This window comes from Phyllostomus discolor, chromosome 6 (assembly GCF_004126475.2).
Source record: "Phyllostomus discolor isolate MPI-MPIP mPhyDis1 chromosome 6, mPhyDis1.pri.v3, whole genome shotgun sequence".
Classification (NCBI taxonomy): domain Eukaryota; kingdom Metazoa; phylum Chordata; class Mammalia; order Chiroptera; family Phyllostomidae; genus Phyllostomus; species Phyllostomus discolor.
The window spans coordinates 62119288-62137463 of record NC_040908.2 but is presented as its reverse complement, the minus strand read 5'-3'; the positions used below and the strand labels follow the sequence as shown (position 1 = coordinate 62137463).

General features: G+C 40.8%; 2 protein-coding genes and 1 pseudogene across 4 annotated transcripts in view; 1 reads left to right on the top strand and 2 right to left on the bottom strand.

Annotated features, from left to right (window-relative positions):
• PTCD3 (pentatricopeptide repeat domain 3) overlaps positions 1 to 12538 on the bottom strand; it is a 29185-nt gene extending 16647 nt beyond the window's left edge. Inside the window, exons 1-6 of one of the 3 annotated variants that reach the window (XR_004903752.1) lie at positions 12381 to 12527; positions 11107 to 11159; positions 10964 to 10997; positions 6585 to 6630; positions 1959 to 2027; positions 921 to 1025 (exon numbers count right to left, since the gene is read on the bottom strand). Coding sequence is in view for 2 of the 3 variants with exons in the window: in XM_028517234.2 (XP_028373035.1) it covers positions 921 to 1025; positions 1959 to 2027; positions 6585 to 6630; positions 10964 to 10997; positions 11107 to 11159; positions 12381 to 12484 (411 nt within the window). In the remaining variant the exon portion in view is untranslated. Of the gene's footprint in view, positions 1 to 920; positions 1026 to 1958; positions 2028 to 6584; positions 6631 to 10963; positions 10998 to 11106; positions 11160 to 12234; positions 12285 to 12380 lie in introns of those variants that run through there. The other 2 variants (XM_028517234.2, XM_036028250.1) reach the window with 2 other exon arrangements.
• A 419-nt stretch (positions 12539 to 12957) lies between these two features.
• The window catches only part of POLR1A (RNA polymerase I subunit A), an 88059-nt gene continuing 82840 nt past the window's right edge, over positions 12958 to 18176 (top strand). The window contains 1 exon segment of the mRNA XM_028515349.2: positions 12958 to 13034. Within this exon segment, the coding sequence (XP_028371150.1) occupies positions 12958 to 13034 (77 nt within the window).
• Positions 17877 to 17975, bottom strand: LOC114501250 (annotated as a pseudogene).

Below are 18176 nucleotides of genomic sequence, written 5' to 3'. Positions count from 1 at the left end.
GCTCATATCTAGTGGAGAAAGCAAATAAGGAAATAATTGTGACACACTATGAATGGTGAACAATGTAAGAGATCTCAGCCATGTGGGAATGCTGCCTGCCATGGAGGCAGAGGACCATGGAAGGCTTCAGACGAAAGGGAGCTAAGCACAAAAGAGTAACTGTCAGTCAAAAACATGAAGGGGAAAGGGTGGGCCAACAAATGATGCTTCCCTAGCTGCCACTGTCTCAGTTTAGGGTTTCAGTTGCCTCGGCGTCCTCATTTGTCTCTAGGAGGGGTTGCTTGAAAAGCAGGAAGGCTGTGACTGGGGATGTGTGTTTTGAGACGTGCTTTTGGTCATAACGAGTGTGAGCTTATATTTCTACTAACAAAGTCAGGAGGGCAGAGGCACATGTGTTTTGGTCACCCCCATGATGACAACACTAAGCAGACAGGCACTGCATTACACATTCACTCTTCATGGCTACAGAACAAAGAGGCAGGTGGAAATACAATTTGGAGTTCCATGTAGAGGGATGTGGGCCAGATAGACAAGAATGCCAAACGGAGTACAAGGGCTGAAGCAAAGAGTGCAGACAGTAGAAAAGAAAATGACTGAGCATGGACACCTAAGAAAGGCATCAATGCTAAGTAGTAGATGGAAAAGCTGCTGAAGGAAACAGAAAGGAGCAGTGACATAGGTAGAGCTCTAAAAGTCAGGAGTCACAGAAGCCAAATGGGGAAAAGAAGATAAGGAGCAAAAACATACAGAAGGAGTTTTTAAAAAAGGTTAATACTATGAGCACATATAACTATACATTAAACAGCTTTTTACCCAAATATTGAGGTCATTCAAATGGCTACTCAAATATCAGGCATGAAAGCTTGGTCTAACTTATATTTATATACTATTATCTGAAAATTGCAATTACTTCTCCTTACCGGTATATGAGGTTCAGCTATGTCCTTCTGAAAATATTTGGGATGTAAGTTAATAATAAACTTTGCTGCATTCTCTCCAGACTTCTTTGCCAATAAAAACGAACGCTGTATTAAGAAAAAAATTCAGACATAAATTGATATTTACATGTAATTTAGATTTAAGAGATTAAAGACACATCCTTGGAAAAATTTATTTGTCTCCCCCTTAAAAAGGAATGCAACAGGGCCCTGGCTGGCGTAGCTCAGTGGATTGAGCACGGGCTGCAAATCAAAGTGTTGTATGTTCGATTCCCAACCAAGGTACATGCCTGGGTTGCAGGCCATAACCCCCAGCAACCACACATTGATGTTTCTGTCTCCCTCCCCCCTCTCCCCCACTTCCCTCTCTAAAAATAAATAAATAAAATCTTAAAAAAAAAAAAAAAAAAAAAAAGAACTGCAAGGAAATCAAATTGTTAAAAGAATAAAAGAAAAAAAAAAGGAATGCAACAACCCTGGCTAGTGTGGCTCAGTTGTTTGGAGCATCATCCCATAAACCAAAAGGTTGTGGGTTCAGTCCCAGGTCGGGCAGTGTACAGAGGCAACCAACTGACGTTTCTCTCTTGCATGGATGTTTCTCTCCCTCTCTCTCCCTCCCTTCCCCTCTCTCTAAAAATCAAAAAGAGCATGTCCTCAGGTGAGGAAGGGGAAATGGAATGCAAAAACACAGACTCCCAATTAGAAGTTAAATTACGTAACGCATGTCCACCTCTGCTGAGTGACATAATAGCAGGTCACATCTTGAATACACATTGAGGTACATAAAAACAATGCATTAAACTGAGTGGAGTGCACCAGTGTGAAAGGGCTCTAAATGTTAAAAACCAAAACCAACCCTCTCCCCCTCAATTAATCCCTAAAACTTTCTGATGAAACTAGTAAAGGATTCAAAAATTTACCAATTTAGGTTTTTCAACTAAGTTAAATTACACATGCAGTCTTGTACCCAAACCAACAAGATAAAACATAATAGTACAAAAATCACATGAAAGTACTCACTGATTCCACAGAGGATGTTGGTATGAGGTAAGGATCATCTTGAAATGCGTAAGGGGCAGCTGTGGTATCCTGTAGAGAAAACACAGAAGTCTCTTCAGCTCGATTTTCATTAAGAGGATCTTGGGAGTTTCAGGGATGTCCAAAAAGTCTATAAAATAAATTTCAATTATGTATGTAATACACAATGCAGAAATATGTGTGTACATTTGTGTATATGTGTGTGGGTATAGGACATATATCTTTATATATGGAGACAGACACTAATACCTAATGTTCTTTCAGCTCTGCAAGACTTGATTATAATTACGCATGACTTAAAGCAAACAATTGTTCAAACGCTCATGACTGCTTTTTAAGATCTGAGTCTGCTGTTAATAGGTACTATTGTTGGTTTACAATCTATGAAAGATTCTCTGAATCAACTTGTCTGGGCACCAGTGTCCTTCAAAGCAGTCACTAAAAACCAGGCCTTTTCAGGAAGTGGGAACAAGCCACAGCTCCTCTGTGTCCTCCTGCGCAAGGTTCTATGCCTCCTTCCACTCCGGCACCACCAGAGGCTCACTCAGAAATGCCCCCAAATTACTTCCACTATTCCTCTCCTCTCCCCCACAGCACCCTTTCCTGGGCCTCATGGAACCTTTGTTCCGGAGAAAACTATTCACCCTACAGCCTGAATCTCTTCTGACTGTCCCCTGATGCCTTGTCGTGCAGACATGGACTCTCTGAGGGCTGGGGTGGGAGGAGCTGGAGAACTTCCCTGCAGCCCTTGATGGAAGACTGCTCATACAAGGGTCTGGAGGCAATACTTGGGGAGGGCCTAGCTTCTTGCTCTCACTTTCAAAACCCACACTCCTTCATACCCCTCATAATGAGGCACATTCATCAGGTTATGCTGCTCCACCACAATGAGGCAGGCCTGCAACAGCAAACCAGAGGCAGTGGTTCTAGGCCAGCTGCCCTGGACCATTCCCTGATCACACTCAAACTGGTACCTGGCTCTGGCCCTGATCTTCTCCAGAAACTTATTAAAATATACGCTCAGGGTCTCTAGTTTTGGTGACTTGCTCAATTTCTTTTTAAATTTCTAGACTTACTCTTCCTATTTGTCCTGCAATTTTCCTCCCCAATGACTTCCAAGTCCTTACTCATAGATTCTGAGAAACGACCCCACTCTGGCTCTGTATCTCAGATGCCTCAAACCAGATTTATCCCCAAACTGCACTTCCCCAGCATAGTTCCCCTCACTGAAGTATACTGACCACTGCAGGGCAACCTAAGATCTCCTCCCAGTACATTCAACTAACCTGTCATCAGCCCAGCCAACTCTAGCTCTTTAATACTCCCTACCTGCTCCCAGTCCCTTCTCCCACTGCTGCTGCCTTAGTTCAGTGCCTTCCTTACTCATTCATTCATTCTTTATTGAACACCTCATATGTGCCAGGCATTACTCTACCAGAGATAATACAAATCTCATTCCTTCACAGAGCTTACAATCTAGTGGAAGGAAAAATCTCCAGAAAGTAAACAAAATATAACTGCTATACAGAAAAATGATATACATACAGGGATAAGGAAATATCAGAGAAGAACATATGCCATTTTAAATGGGGTGCTCAGGGGAGGCCTCACTGAAAAGGTAATAATCAAAGACTTCAAGAAATTAGTAAGCAAGTTATGTGACTATCTCAGGAAAAAACATTCCAGGCAGAAGGAACGGCTAGTATTAAGGCCCTGAGGCAGAAGCATGCCTGCTGAGAAACTGAGAATTAGCCAGGAGTCTACTCTGGTTAGAGCAGAGCCAGCGAGGAAGACAGAAGGACTTGCAGTCAGAGATAGCATGCTGGGCAGTCACTAGGAGCCCTTGTATGGATTTGTTTTTATCTCTATTTTGAGTTCTCTGCAGAGTGCTGTGATCCACCATTTCAGCAGGCTCAGTATGGCTTTTTAACTGAGGACAGTCTGTAGGGGGGTGGGGAAGTGAAGGAGAGGAACAGAGACTATATTAATTAACCCAGGGTATTAAGAGATGATGGTGGCTTAGATGACCAAGGTGATCATGGTGGTGTCCAGGACCTGGGTGTTGTGTAGAACAGAATTATGAGGTCTGAGACTGTTGTTCTCAGAAAGGTCTACTTGCAAGGCTGGTCCTTGGCTGCTTGATAGCTGGGACCTTGGATTTCAGAAGGGCTCCCATCATTCCCAGGATTGGTAAGAATGGGTCACTGTGCCTGAAGTATTAGAGGTGCAGTTTATGCCAAACTTCTGTTTTCCTCCTGGGAGTCTGGCATGTGGAATGTGCCAGGCAGAGGTACCTGAAGGACCAGCCTCCAAAACACTCCTGGCACTGGGTCCCTAATTAGCTTTCCTGACAGACATTCCAACCGCGTCACCACAACTCTCCTGGAGCACATGGAACTAAGCAAACCTTGGGCTGACTCTGCAGGGAAAGGACTCTTGCAAGCTTGCACGTGGTGTCCTCTGGTCTTTATCCCAAGGGCCTTTCCCTTTGCTGATGTTGCTGTGTTCTTTCACTGTGATGAAACTTTGTTGTAAGACCATATTCTAGTTCCTCTCAGACCTCCTAGCACTTCATCAAAGTACGAGTGTCTTGGGGACTCTACTCACATATACTCTAAAGGAAGAAACAAAGGATTTACTAATGTGCACACTGAGAGAGGAACCAAAGATGCCTCCCAGGAAGTTGGCTTGAGAGAACAGCCTCTCAAGGATGTAGAATAGTCTCTGTAAGGATGGAGCTGCCATTAACAAGATGGCAAAGAAATGTGTGGGTGGTTTGGAGGGAAAGGGGTTTGCCTTTGGACGTGGTATTTTTAAGATATTGATCAAGCGGAAAAGAAAGGTTTCCTATCTCTATAATACTATCTTTTCTAAAATTTGTCTGATGCCTCACCACTCCTTAAAACTCCTCAATGGTCTTGGATAATAATCAGAAGTCACTAGAACAGCATTCATAATTTTGTCTCATCATTCTACCACATAAATCCTTGACTCCCTCCACACAGAATCCTCATTCTATGCCTTTGTGCTTCTACTCAAGGTGCTGCCCCTGCCAGGAATGCTTTCCCACTGCTGCACCTTTGTGGGCATCCATCCAATGACCAGCTCTTCTGGAAATCCTTCCCCATCCTGGTTATGTATACCCTGCTCAGTGCTCCTTCAGCTTCCCTCTCTGGAACCATGCAAGGACCGTGTCCTAATTCTACAGCCTCCAGCACAGTGCCTAGTAAGCATCCTAAGGGTAGAACACGTGGTTAGTGAATGAATAAATGACTGTCCCTTGAAGTTTAAGGATCCAAAGCCAGACAGTTATAAACACAATTCTATAACTTCTTCTACGCCATTCTCACTGAAAAACTAAGAGTACTCTCAAAGGCCTATTTCTCTAGCTCACATTCTAGGTGCTTATTTATGGATAACTGAGTGCTTGAAAATGTCAATGTTTTGCTACTGCAGCAATGCAGTCTTTAAAACCCATCTTCAGAAACTGCTAGGGTTTTTCAGTGCATATTCAGCTCAATACCCTATTAGATTTAACATCAGCAATAGAAAAACAATTCTGGAAATCTGTGCTAACAACCTCAAGGAGGGTCAGCATCCACACAGATACTGTGGAAAAACAAAGGACTTCATTATTTGACATTTCTCCACAGCTGAAATTAAAAATAGTTTCCAGCTAATGAAAAACACAATCAGAAAGTTCCATTTGTGAGGCCTTTACTGAGGTCTCACTTTCTCTATCAGATCTGTAGTCTGACAGAGCTGATCACGGACAGATGAACCACTAAGGCAGTCATAGTAAGAATAAAATTGCTAGCATTTACTGAGCATTTCCTCATGCTAGGTACTGTCCTAAACCCTTTGACTTGTACTAACTTAATTACTACCACAACTTTGAGATGCGGAGCTATAGTTAATCCTCCTTTTGCAGATAAAGAAATAGAAGCACCAAGAGAGAAAGTACAGTAACTCTGAGATAAAGACCACAAGCTCACTGCTCTGGCTTCAGGACCCCTGTTCTCAACCACTTTATTATTTCCGGCACAGCGGGCACACTGCCGCTCAGCCAGGCCACAGACGACTGCACGAGTCCCAGACTGCCCTCCAGAGGCGTGTGTTCCAACAAGCTCTTCAGAGGAGCAGGTTTACCAACCAACTGGTTTAACATAAAAACACTGAAGTTGGAGACAAACGACATGGAACTAAGTTAAGGCTTTAATACCTTAACTAGCCCTGAGTTAGAAAATTTAAAAGCTACAGATTCCTCATTTGCCATATGAAGAGACTGGATTAGATAATTTCTAAGAAGTGTTCTAGATCCACAACAGTTTAATTGTGAATAATAAAGAGGTGTAAGCCCTGGCTGGCGTAGCTCAGTGGATTGAGTGCGGGCTGTGAACCAAAGTGTCGCAGGTTCGATTCCCAGTCAGGGTACATGCCTGGGTTGCAGGCCATGACCCCCAGCAACCGCAGTGATGTTTCTCTCTCTCCCTCTCTCCCTCCCTCCCTTCTCTAAAAATAAATAAATAAAATCTTAAAAAAAAAAGAGAGGTGTAAACATTAAATGTGTTATTAGCTGAGTTAGAGAGAACTAAAATTCCTACTTACCCTGTTTACTGTGGACGCGAGTGCCTGCAGAACGGCCACTTTGTCCCTGAGAACAAGAACCACAGGTTAACCCACCCCAGGCTTTTTCACATGCACAAAGGAACCAGTGATTCTACTCTCAGCATGAATTGGCCAATAACAAAGTTCACGTCTCAAATAAAGCCAGTTCTTGTATCTCAAGGTCACTAAAATAGTAAGAGAAACTGTCTAGTTCTTTTGCCTAAAGGTGGTAAGTACACATCCTGCAATGCTTTCCCTACCCCCCTACCTACCCTAAAACCATCACCCAGGGCTAGGGATTTCCACCCTCATCTGCTACAACTGTGTCTGTCCTGAATCTTATTTCCTCCTATCCATTTTCCTATGAATTTTCCATATCTTTCTGAACTCTCTTGCCTTCATTATTTGAATTGGCAGCTCTTAATTCAGATGTGTATGAGAATAAATCACATGCTGTACTCTAGACCTACTGAATGAGAACCTCCAAGTTCCACTGAGAACTGTCACATACATTACTACTGAATTCCCAGATGATCCTGATATACCTTCCTGGTTTAGAACAAACACCTCAACTATAACCTTTCTCTGACTGGTGTGGCTCAGACGGTGGGCGTCGTCCAGCAAAGCAAAAGGTCAAGGGTTTGATTCCTAGTCAGGGCACATGCCTGGGTTGTGGGTTTGGTTCCAGGTTGAGGTGCATATGTGGTGGCAGTGGCCGATAGATGTTTCTCTCTCACATCAATGTTTCTCTTCCCTCTCTTTTTCCCTCCCTTCCCCTCTCTCTAAAAATAAATTAATTAATTTTAAAAAACTTCAGGTCACCTGTCCGTTATGCCCATGGGTACAGACCTTTACCCAACTACTGAAAAAGGAGGTTCTTCAGAATAACTGACAGAATAATTTGGTTACAAATATTTTGACTTTATGTGTTTCATTTCCATAAGGGAAATAAAGAGTAAATTTAATGAACCCCCTTATTTATTTTATTAATAAGTATATATATATTTATATAAATATAAATATACTTAAATATATTTAATGTATTAATGATAGAAGTCATCTGCAAAAGACAAAAGAACATACAGGAAATTGTATATTAAATCAAGGCCAAGTAATTCCCTGATCTATATCATCCATGGATTTTCTATTCATTTTAAAAGTCACATTTTTGTAATTTTAGCAAGAGACAAAGGAATTCTCTCCTCTGAGCATTCTCTAATAAAATCTACACATTTTAGTCTTATCAACTCAGTCTTCATAACATACTAAATGAATGCAGTGAAAAAATTATGACATTCAGATTACACTAGTTCTCTTTTTTAAAGGGTTATTTTAAAAAACAACCTCAACAAACACATTGTCCTTAAATAATAAATTAGAACATTGAAGGTTATGCTACAATGGTATCATCTCGTATCCCTTCCTACTCTACTGTGAGTTTGGTGTTTGCATTTCCAGAACTTTTTAAGGTACTTTTACATATAACTACCACCATAAAAACCATATACTGTCATCCTGTATGTGCCTTCTAAGTTTGACTGTATTATCCATGTTACTACATGCAAATCTAATTTTAATTCCTTTAAATGTTACATTGCATAATAACCATTTTTATTATCCACTCAGTCATCAATGGGCACTTGGGCTGGTTCAACTTGCTACTATTCCCAAGTTATAGAGAAATGTCTCACCCATGTCTCTGGGTATATACTCAAGTGTTCCTCTAGAATGTCTAACCAGTAAGGTATACACATTTTAAACTGTGATTCTCCCAAATTTCTCTCCAAAGTATTGTTCCAATTGACTGGCCTATCAACACATTTATTTGAGCACCCTCTCCTTGCCAATCTGCTAAGTTTTAATATCCATTTCTTTTATGATCCCAGTTACCTATGCATTGATCATAACTGGGCTCCCTGCTCACCCTAAAATAACTACATAATTCAGATTAACCTGTTCAGAACACCTTATCATATCATGTTTACATATGAAAACTTGCAATGACTCTCTACAATTTGTTAAGGTCTTCTATGGCACCTGAGTGATCTGGGAAACCACACCCTCACATCATGCTTCATATCTAAAATAAGGTGACAGTAACATACAGTTATTTTTTAAGATTTTATTTATTTAGAGAGAGGGGAAGAAAAGGAGAAAGAGAGGGAGAGAAACATAATGTGTGGTTGCCTCTCACATGCCCCCTTCTGGGGACCTGGCCTGCAACCCAGGCATGTGCCCTGACTGGGAATGGAACTGGTGACCTTTTGGTTCACAGGCCAGTGCTCAATCCACTGAATCATTCCAGACATGGCTCCTTTTCTTTTCTTGAAAATAATTTTCTTTTTTAAGAATTTCTCATATGGTTGGGAGACCAAAGTATTATCTTTACAGTCTTTAATGAGATAAAATAAATGAGGTGGACTACAAAATTTAGCCTTTTTAATTCATTGGATAAATCCTTGAACAAATTGCCAATATTTGTTGACTACCTAAGAACTAAAACTTCTTCACAAAAATTCTTATAGTAGTGATATTGAATGCATTTAAAGGCCCCCTCAAAAAGCCAAATCTTCTTTGAGTATGATCTGAAGACTAAAGTGATTTAAAGAAAAAGCTTTCTTAAATTAGGAAACTATTCATCATTACTGCAAAAGATGGCTGGGATAAATTGAATGTGTATAAAGGAAATGAGTACTAGCTTTAATCCCACTACTCAGAGGCAAGTGATTTAATCTCTCTGCCATAGTAAAAGGTGGACAATGATAGTACATACTTCAAAGAATTAGGTAAGCATTTGAGTAGTGCCTGCCATTGTCAGAGCTCAGTAGGTAATAACTATAAAAGTTCTAGGATATGACATTTTTTATATAAATTACGTGTATTTATTTAGCTTGGTGGAATTGATTTGTTAGATGAACTGTTCTAGACTTAGCTTTTAACTTTTAATTACTACATAGTATTTTATTATATCCAGGTTCATTCTGTCTTCCCTGACCTTAGAATCAGAACCAATCTAAGACTAGCAGTAAACATATTCACAAGTGAGTCATTTTTGTGAATACCATTCAAAGTACAAAGCATTTTATCAGCCTCTATTCCTGAGGAAAGTACTATAAGGAATACAAAAAGGGGAGCTTTTGAAAGATATGCTCAGATGGCTATGATCTAGTCCAGTCCTGAGCATATTTTATACTTTGTACCTTATATTACATGTATATATAATTTATGATTAGAAGCAACACAGGATATGATATAAATCAAGAGTGGTTGTATTACAATAGCCAAGGTGAATTTTACTGATAAGGTACAAATTTACCCATACCTTAAAATGAGTGAGATTATTTTATTAGTATCAAAATCACTGGGAATTGTTTAAAATGCATATTTCTTCCAAGCAATTCTCATGAACCTTAAACTACAAGACCCACAGAACACAATCATGATGTGGTTGGTGGGAGGAGGCCAAGCAGGCAGGCCTGTGAAAAATGCTTTGTTAGAATAGACGAAGTAAGATAGTTGATACAAAACACTGGTCAGCAAACTAAGGCCAATTTTTTCTTTACAGCTCATAAGCAAGAACGGTTTTTACATTTTTATAGTTATTCAAGTTGCAGTGTCAATTAAAATTTTTCTGGAAGACAGCCTCACTCATTTGACTCATTTGATAATATATTGTCTGTGGCTATTTTTATGGTACACTGGCAGAACTGAATTGTTGCAACAGAGTCCCTGTAGCCTGTGAAATCTAAAATATTTACTCTCTGTCCCTTTGCAAAAAAAAAAAGTGACTGATAGAGTTTTTCTGATAGCCTCTGAATTCCAGGTTCATGATTCATGCTCTTAGACTTGGAAGAAGCTGTTAAGAACTACACATTAGACCTGGCTGGTGTGGCTCAGTGGACTGACTGCTGACCTAGGAACCAAAGGGTTGCCAGTTCAATTCCCAATCAGGGCACATGCCTGGGTTGTGGGCCAGGTACTCAGCTGGGGGCATTCGAGAGGCCACTTATGGATGTATCTCTTGTGCATCAATGTTTCGCTCCCTCTCTTTATCCCTTCCTCCCTCCCTCTCTAAAAGTAAATAAATAAAATCTTAAAAAAAGGAATTATATTCATGATTAATCACTATTATATAAACATTAACCCAAACAGTACAGCAAGTCTTTCAACTCTTTGGTAAATCTAATTCCCCATTCTCTCACTACTCTCTGCCTTCCTCTTTTATGTTCTTTTAAACTCCCAAGTTTTTCCTCCCTCAACTGTTTCCTTCACAAGAATGCACTCCACTGCTCTCCCTGTCACTGCATCCTTATCTAACAATGTTTTGCTCGTAATAAGCACTCAGCCACTTGATGAATAAACAATGACCAAATACTCACCAAGTTTTCCGTTTTGGAATGACTACTTCAATTCCTTAATGTGAAAAATAAAACAAAGTGAATCAATTCTTTAATACTACTACTACAAAGAAGTACAATGTATTAATATAAAAACTGAATTATTTCAACATATTTCTATATACCTGTTACATCAGCTCCTTCACCCTTTGGGAGGGTTGCACTTCCAGAATAAAATCTGCCAAAAACAAAAGTCCTGAAGTAAATACTCGATAAGGTTCCCACCTCACCTCCACCAATGTGCTTTGAGCTCAAATTTTCCAATTACTATGGATCAAAACGAAGAGCTAATTCATGCCAATGCACACTGAGAAGACATGGCCTCTAACCAAGTTCAAAACCATTACAAAATAGATATAAGATATGGACAAAATGTATTCAAAAATTTTTTTAACCAGGCAACCTCATTAAATAAAATCATGAAAAAAAGGAAAACTATATTAATACGTAGACAACTGAACAGCCGGTTTGAAATATCAGGGACTTTCAACATTGGGAATCTAAAACACTAAAGTTGAAAGAAACAATTCAATGAACTAATTTTATTTCGATAATGCCCTAATAATAAATAGGTCTACCTACTTAAAGCAATCGGGGCAAACTAAGATCACCACAGCCTTTCCATCCACTTCCTTCAACAATCAGGAAAGTAGCAAATAGTATGTCCTAATTTAAACTTGTAACTATTTTTTGAAAATCCAAAACACAGAATCACTGACCCACGATTGAGTTTTAAGATTTTTCTGACCACATTAAAAAACCGTCACTATACCACAGATAATGTGCACTACTACCTTGTGTATTGCCTTCTTAAGTGGCATTGGTATCATTCAAAAAACTATGAAGACTTTTTTTTTTTTTAACAATCTCTCTCTACCAGGGATCAACTCTTTCAAATCATGCTGTTTCTTATGACATCAGGACTCACAGATCACAACTATCTTTGACAACGATTAAATTCTGAGATGTCCTAAATTAAATTACAGCGGGCGGGAGCCTGAAAGGGACAAAAAGGGGTGGCGTTCATCAACCATCTTTACCTTGGATAAGACTTAAGAGTCCCTCTTGATTGGTGAAAATGAAAGCAAAAAATTATTTTACAAAACTGGAATTGCTAACAGCCACACTAACTTCAGTGCTGGGTCCTCGAGAGGATCCTAGTCTGGTCGACAGTTCTAATTCCTGGGTAGGCCAGCCAACCAATAAATATCTTCCTAATAAACGCGTTTCGCTCTCTTAACAAGCACGCACACCTTGGGGTCCCGGAGCGCGCGGCTACAAGGCGCATGCGCATTACACAGCACTGTGCTTGTTCCGCAGCTTTCGGGGGAAAAGGGGATATATACAGGACTAGGTTGACACGTGGGTCTTCCTCGTGAGTTCCCTAAGCTTCTCTCACCTGCAACTACGGGCCCGTCCAAGTGGACTTGCCCGCCGACTCGTCAGCGGTAGGGGAAGCCTGCAGCGGACCCCCAGACAGCGAGCCGATGCCGCTGCCGCCATTTTTGGCTCTTCGCACTGGATGTTGGGAAAGCATGCCTTCCACCTACTGGTTCACCAATGCCGGGGTGCGAGGGGGGGAGGTGGGCGGGAATAGCTCGGCTATTGGTTGAGACGGAACAAGGCGAAACAATCATAAAATAGATTACAAGCTCATGGTTTAACTTCATCACGAAAGTTAAACGCTCAATACGCTTCCATTTCCTCGAAGAAATTTTCTAAAACGATAATTTTAATGCCACATATCTTCGATTGTTTTCACAATAAGAGGGCTAGTGAGAGTCGTGACATTATCTTCCTCCCCCCCAAGAGAGGAAATGGTCTCGTCCACGTAAATCTCATCCCAGCGAGCATTTCGCGCGCGCAAGTGCAGTTTAAATCACGTGGAGATTGAGAGTTTGTGGGCTATCTAAAGGGTTTAGTGGTAGTGTTTGGAGCTTCTCTTTGGGCGTTAGAACTCGAAACTGACCTGGAGGATGTTGGGCTCAAAAAACATGCCCTGGCGGCGGCTGCAGGGCATTTCCTTTGGCATGTATTCGGCCGAAGAGCTCAAGTAAGTAGTTGGTGGGAATCGTGCGGGACTTGTCTCCTTGGTTCGGCGCCCCTATAAACTACTATTCCCGAAAGGTCTTGCATCCAGTTTATTCTCTGAGTCCATGGCTGTCGTGCGCGTGGCCTGCTGGGACCGGTAGTTCCAGGAACGTCCAGCTGGCCTGCACTACCTAGAACCCGGTGGGGTTGCGAAAAAGTTTGCGCTGGGGAGAAGATGTCCAGATTGCAGTGTTATAATCCGCCAGTCTTCTCGTTAATTAACCAGCGTTTGTGGAGTTACTGTAGTGTCTCTGAAATGGCTAGTTAAGCATATAATTAGTCTCTTGTCTATAAAATAATGGTCCTTCACGACTCAGGCCAGGCCACAGCTTCTCATTGCTAGGAACCCCTAAATTTTCCGCCTAGTTACTAACTCGAGGGGACTCTAGTCCTCATTTTGATCACCTTAGCATTTGACAGTCTTGACCACACCCTTGAAACTTTCCTCTCTTCCAGAATCTGATTGTCTTCAGGTTCTTCTGTTTCTGTGATAAGTACTTCTTCCTTACTCGATCAGTTTATCAACCCACTAATATTTATTGATCTTTCAGTTTTTGTCAGGCAGTATGCTATGCGTTGATGACTCATTGGTGAACAAAGTCATTGCACTCATGATTTGTATTCGAATGTGTTTCAAGCTCCTTAGCTGATTCCTCTTTTCTTTAAATCTTGGTGTTCCTTGAGCTTTTGTTCTGGACGCACTGCCTCTCTTGACTTAAATGTCATCCCTTTGGTTTCATGACAGTTTCACCACTTTCATAATTGATGTTCTCAAATTTAAGTCTCCAGCCAAAATTTCTTTGTCTGATTTTCAGACTCATTTATTCAGCTGTTTTCTGGATATTTCTATTTGAATGTAACACAGAGATCTTAAACTCATATGCCAAAAGCCCCTCCAAAAGGGTACCTAGTCTAGTGCAAAATGGTCACTAGTATTTTGTGACTGGAAAGTAATTCACGACCTATCTTTCCTGACAGCTCATTTATTTGTTGGACTCTTACTGTGTGTCACCTATGTAACTATTTGTACCCCCCTTTCATCACTACTGCTACTACCTTTGATCACACCCTTATCTCTTGTTTAAAAACTTTTCTTTCTATCTTACACCTGTCCAATTCATCTTTCATATAACTGTCAAAATTACTCTCCCAAAGTGTAAATGTGACCATGCTTCTTAAAATATGAATATGTCACCCGTAAATGCATCCAGAAGCTCTACATTTTGCTCAGGTAAAGGGTTATTTATTAGCTTAGCCTACAGGTTTTCTTATGATGAGGCCATTGCAGATTTTAGCTGTAACATTATCCATCCCCTAGCCCTAGGCATACTAAACCATTTGCACATTCCAAAATCTGCCATCAGTTTTCAACATCTGGACCTCTTGACAGACTGTTTTCTCAGCATACAGTGTCCTGTGCTTCCATCTGTCTCTTTCCTCCACCCCCAGCAGACCCAGAGTATCTCTGCTACTCTTAAAGTTTGGCTCAACCTCATGTACAGTTGTTTATCATGATGCTTCAGTCACTTTTTGTGCTCTTCATATTTCTGTCTCCCTCTACTATCCTTGAGCTTCCTGTGTGTCTCATTCCTTTCTTATACCCTCAACTCTGGTTGAGTAAGTGGATAAATAAACTCCTAAGCACCAACTCTGGTAACTTTGGGAATAGTATGCTAGCCCAGAAATTGTTGTGATATCATCACCAGCCATCAGTACAATTTCATCCAAAAGCAAAGTGTTTTAGGTTGCTTGAATTAAAAAAAGAAAAAAAATTGTGGAGCTTTCATACGAGAAACTGCATGAGCATATTTATACCCATTATGAACGTTGCAGACTTAATGTGTGTTTAGGGTTGAGAAATTTCAATAATTATGACACCTTTTATTGTGCTAATTTCTAATAGCTTTCCATCTTGCTTGGAGGAAAAGCCAAGACCTTAAAATGGCCTGGAAGGCCATTCTGGCCACTGCTACTTCTCTGAACTCACCTCTATTCCTGCCATCCTGGCTTCCTTGCTGTTCTCAGAGCACTGTAGACACACATCCACCCCAGGACCTTTCTACTCTCTACTGCTTCCCTACTGCTTTCTACTCCCTACTGTTTTAAAGCCTTCTGCCCAGGTGACTGCATGACTTACTCCCTCATCTTTTTCAGGCCTTTACTCAAGTATAGTACATCCTTCTTAGTATGAGCTTCCCTGACTACTGGCCCACCCTGTCATCCTTCCCCTTTCCTGCTTTACTTTTTTCCACTTTCTGCCATTTAACAGACTGTCTACTTATTTTGGCTTTTGTCGGCCTGTCTTTCTCCAATAGAATGTAAGGCCCCTGACTACAGAGACCCTTGTCTGTTTTTCCAGCAAAAGTGTGTCTGGCACTTAGTAAGCATTCAGTAGATATACTTGTCAGGCTCACGCATGAGTGGATGAGGGAGCCATCTATTCAGCACTTGGCACTTTCAGTTCTTATTGCAGCCATTTGTGGAGGTGTCTGCAGTTACGAGAGGAAATTCAGGTCCAGAGAATAAAGTGACTCTAGGAAGCAGGTAAGGTCAAACCCGAGTCTTAGTCTCAAGCTCTGTTCTCTTCAGTGCAATCCTTGCTAGTTACCCGTCCTCTCCATCCCATTCCTGCCACGGTTGGAGGCACTTTACTTTCTCCTTTTCCCCGGAAGAGAGACAGCCTTCGTTCCAAGCACTGTATTTTATATGCATTACCTTCCGATCACCGTAATTAAGCTGCGGCATTGGAAAATTTTTAGGTGAGAATAAAGCTAAGCAGTTTGTCCAAGGTTATCCAGTTCAAGGTTGCAAGTGGGCTTCAGGATTGGGGTAAGAGACCACACATACAACATGGAGTTCTCATGTCATTAGCTTACTTGCAGCAAAGTAACCATGCAGACAAGAGCCACGTCAACAAGTCTCCATGTAGCCTCCCTTGTCCCTCAAGAGTGACACTGGTCATGCAAAGTAGGGTCTTCTGGGTCTGTTCTTAGTTCTTGAGGCACCACCATCATTTTACACTCAGTTCATAAGTCACCGTTGAACTTAACAGTGTCTTCAGGCTTCATGAAAGGGAATGTCTGTGTGGTAGGGGCCTCTTCTACCCGTTAGGCCTCACTCGCAGGATGATTAAAGCAGGAGAGTGTGGTCAGTACCCAGGTTTCCTGATCAGTGACTGCTGCTAGCTTCCCAGTGTTCTGGAAAACCCACTCCCCTGTACTCTCTCCTAGGTGGGAGCAGATGTTCTCACCCCCAAACATGTTTTTTCTAAGTGCTCCTCCTGTTCTGCCAGGCGCCCAGGTGTGATGGTAGTACCAGGGGCAGCAAAAAGACTGACAACAGCCTTCCTAACGTCAGGGAAGTTGTTAGTTTGGGTGTGTGATATCTTGGAGACTGTCTACACCCTAGTTATCTTCTGAGAGCCAAAGTCTGCCTCACCACAGAGAAAGACTGAGGATGAGGACAAAAAATTCATTCAGTTTTGGGTGTGAGCCATTCGTGTTGCCTTTATAAGTGTAGGATGTAAGTCTTCCTCCAGTTAGCATAGGTCTGTGCTGTCTTCACCTGACCACTCTTTTTCCATCTTGTAGGTTCTGGGCAAGGAAAGTGAAGTACCAACTTACAGAACAAGATGGAAAGAACGTGATAGATAGTGGTGAAAGACTTTGCACTAAGGCCTAATTGTTTGCATTTGCCTTACACAGTAAATGTTTTCCTTATTTATAAATTCCAGTCAAGTTTTGGAGCTCAGTGTAAAATGAATGAGAAGGGAACACCGGTGAATGTTTATACAGATCTGAAGGAGAAGGACTTAGCCTATAGGTAGTGGAAGAAAGCACCATAGACAAGAACTTCTCATTAAAAAATTTTAAATTCATTGAAACATTTAAACTACGCAAACAAAGATGAGAGAAAATATTTACAAATATATATCTGAGAAAAGACTAGTATACAGAATACATAAAGTTTTCTTACAATTCAGTGATAAAAAGGTAAATAACCCAGTTAAAAAAATGGGTAAAGTTTTTGAATACACATTTTTCCAAAGAGGATGTTCAATAGGTGCAAGAAAAAATGCTCAACATAATTATTCATCAGGGAAATGCAAATCAAAACCACAGAGAGATACTTCATCACACTGACTAGGGTGGCCAGAATCAAAAGGTCGGATAGCAGAAAGTGGTGGTGGGATGTGGGGAAATCAGAGTCACTGTGCACTGCCAGGGGGAATGCACAATGGTACAGCTGCTTTGGCAAACAGTTGGGCAGTTCCTCAAAAAGTTAAACATACAGTGATCATGTGACCCAGCACTTCTACTCCTAGGCGTATATCTAAATGGAATGGAAAATATATATCCACACAAAAACTTGTCTGCCATGTTCTTATTGTTATTATTCATAATAGCCAAAGGGTAGAACTAACCCAAATGTCCATCAGCTGGTGGATGGATAAATAAAATATGGCAAGTCAATACAGTGAACTATTACTTGGCAATTTTAAAGAAGTACAGAATCATACAACATGGATGAACCTTAAAAACGTGCAAATAAAAAGAAGCTAGTTACAAAGGACCACATATTTTATGATCCATTTATGTGAAATTTCCAAAATAGGCAAATCTAAGGAGACGAAAAGTAGATGAGTCATTGCCCAGGACTGATGAGGGAGGAGGAAAGGATGGAGAGTGACTGCTCCTGGGTACTGGCTGTGGAAATCTAAAATCGATTGTGGTTGTGCCTGCATGACTGTGGGTACACTGAAAAAATGCTGAGTGTGCACTTAAATGGATGCACGGTATGGTACGTGAGGTGTCTCTCAACAAAGCTGTTAAAGAATTTACATACATTAAACTGGTAAGAACAGATACTACACTTGATCTTAGCCAAAAGGCCGAGAAGTAATGTTAAAGAATTTATAAACCGTGTATGAATAATGAAAAAAGGTAAGTTATAAACTAGGGAAAATATTTGCCACCATGTTAGTAAAAGATTAGTGTCATCGTGTGGGAGGAGCTCATGTAGAGCAATAATGAAAAAATTTAAGGTTTTAATTTAGAAAATAAGTAAATGACTGAAACAGCTTTAAAAAAAAAGAAATACCTGA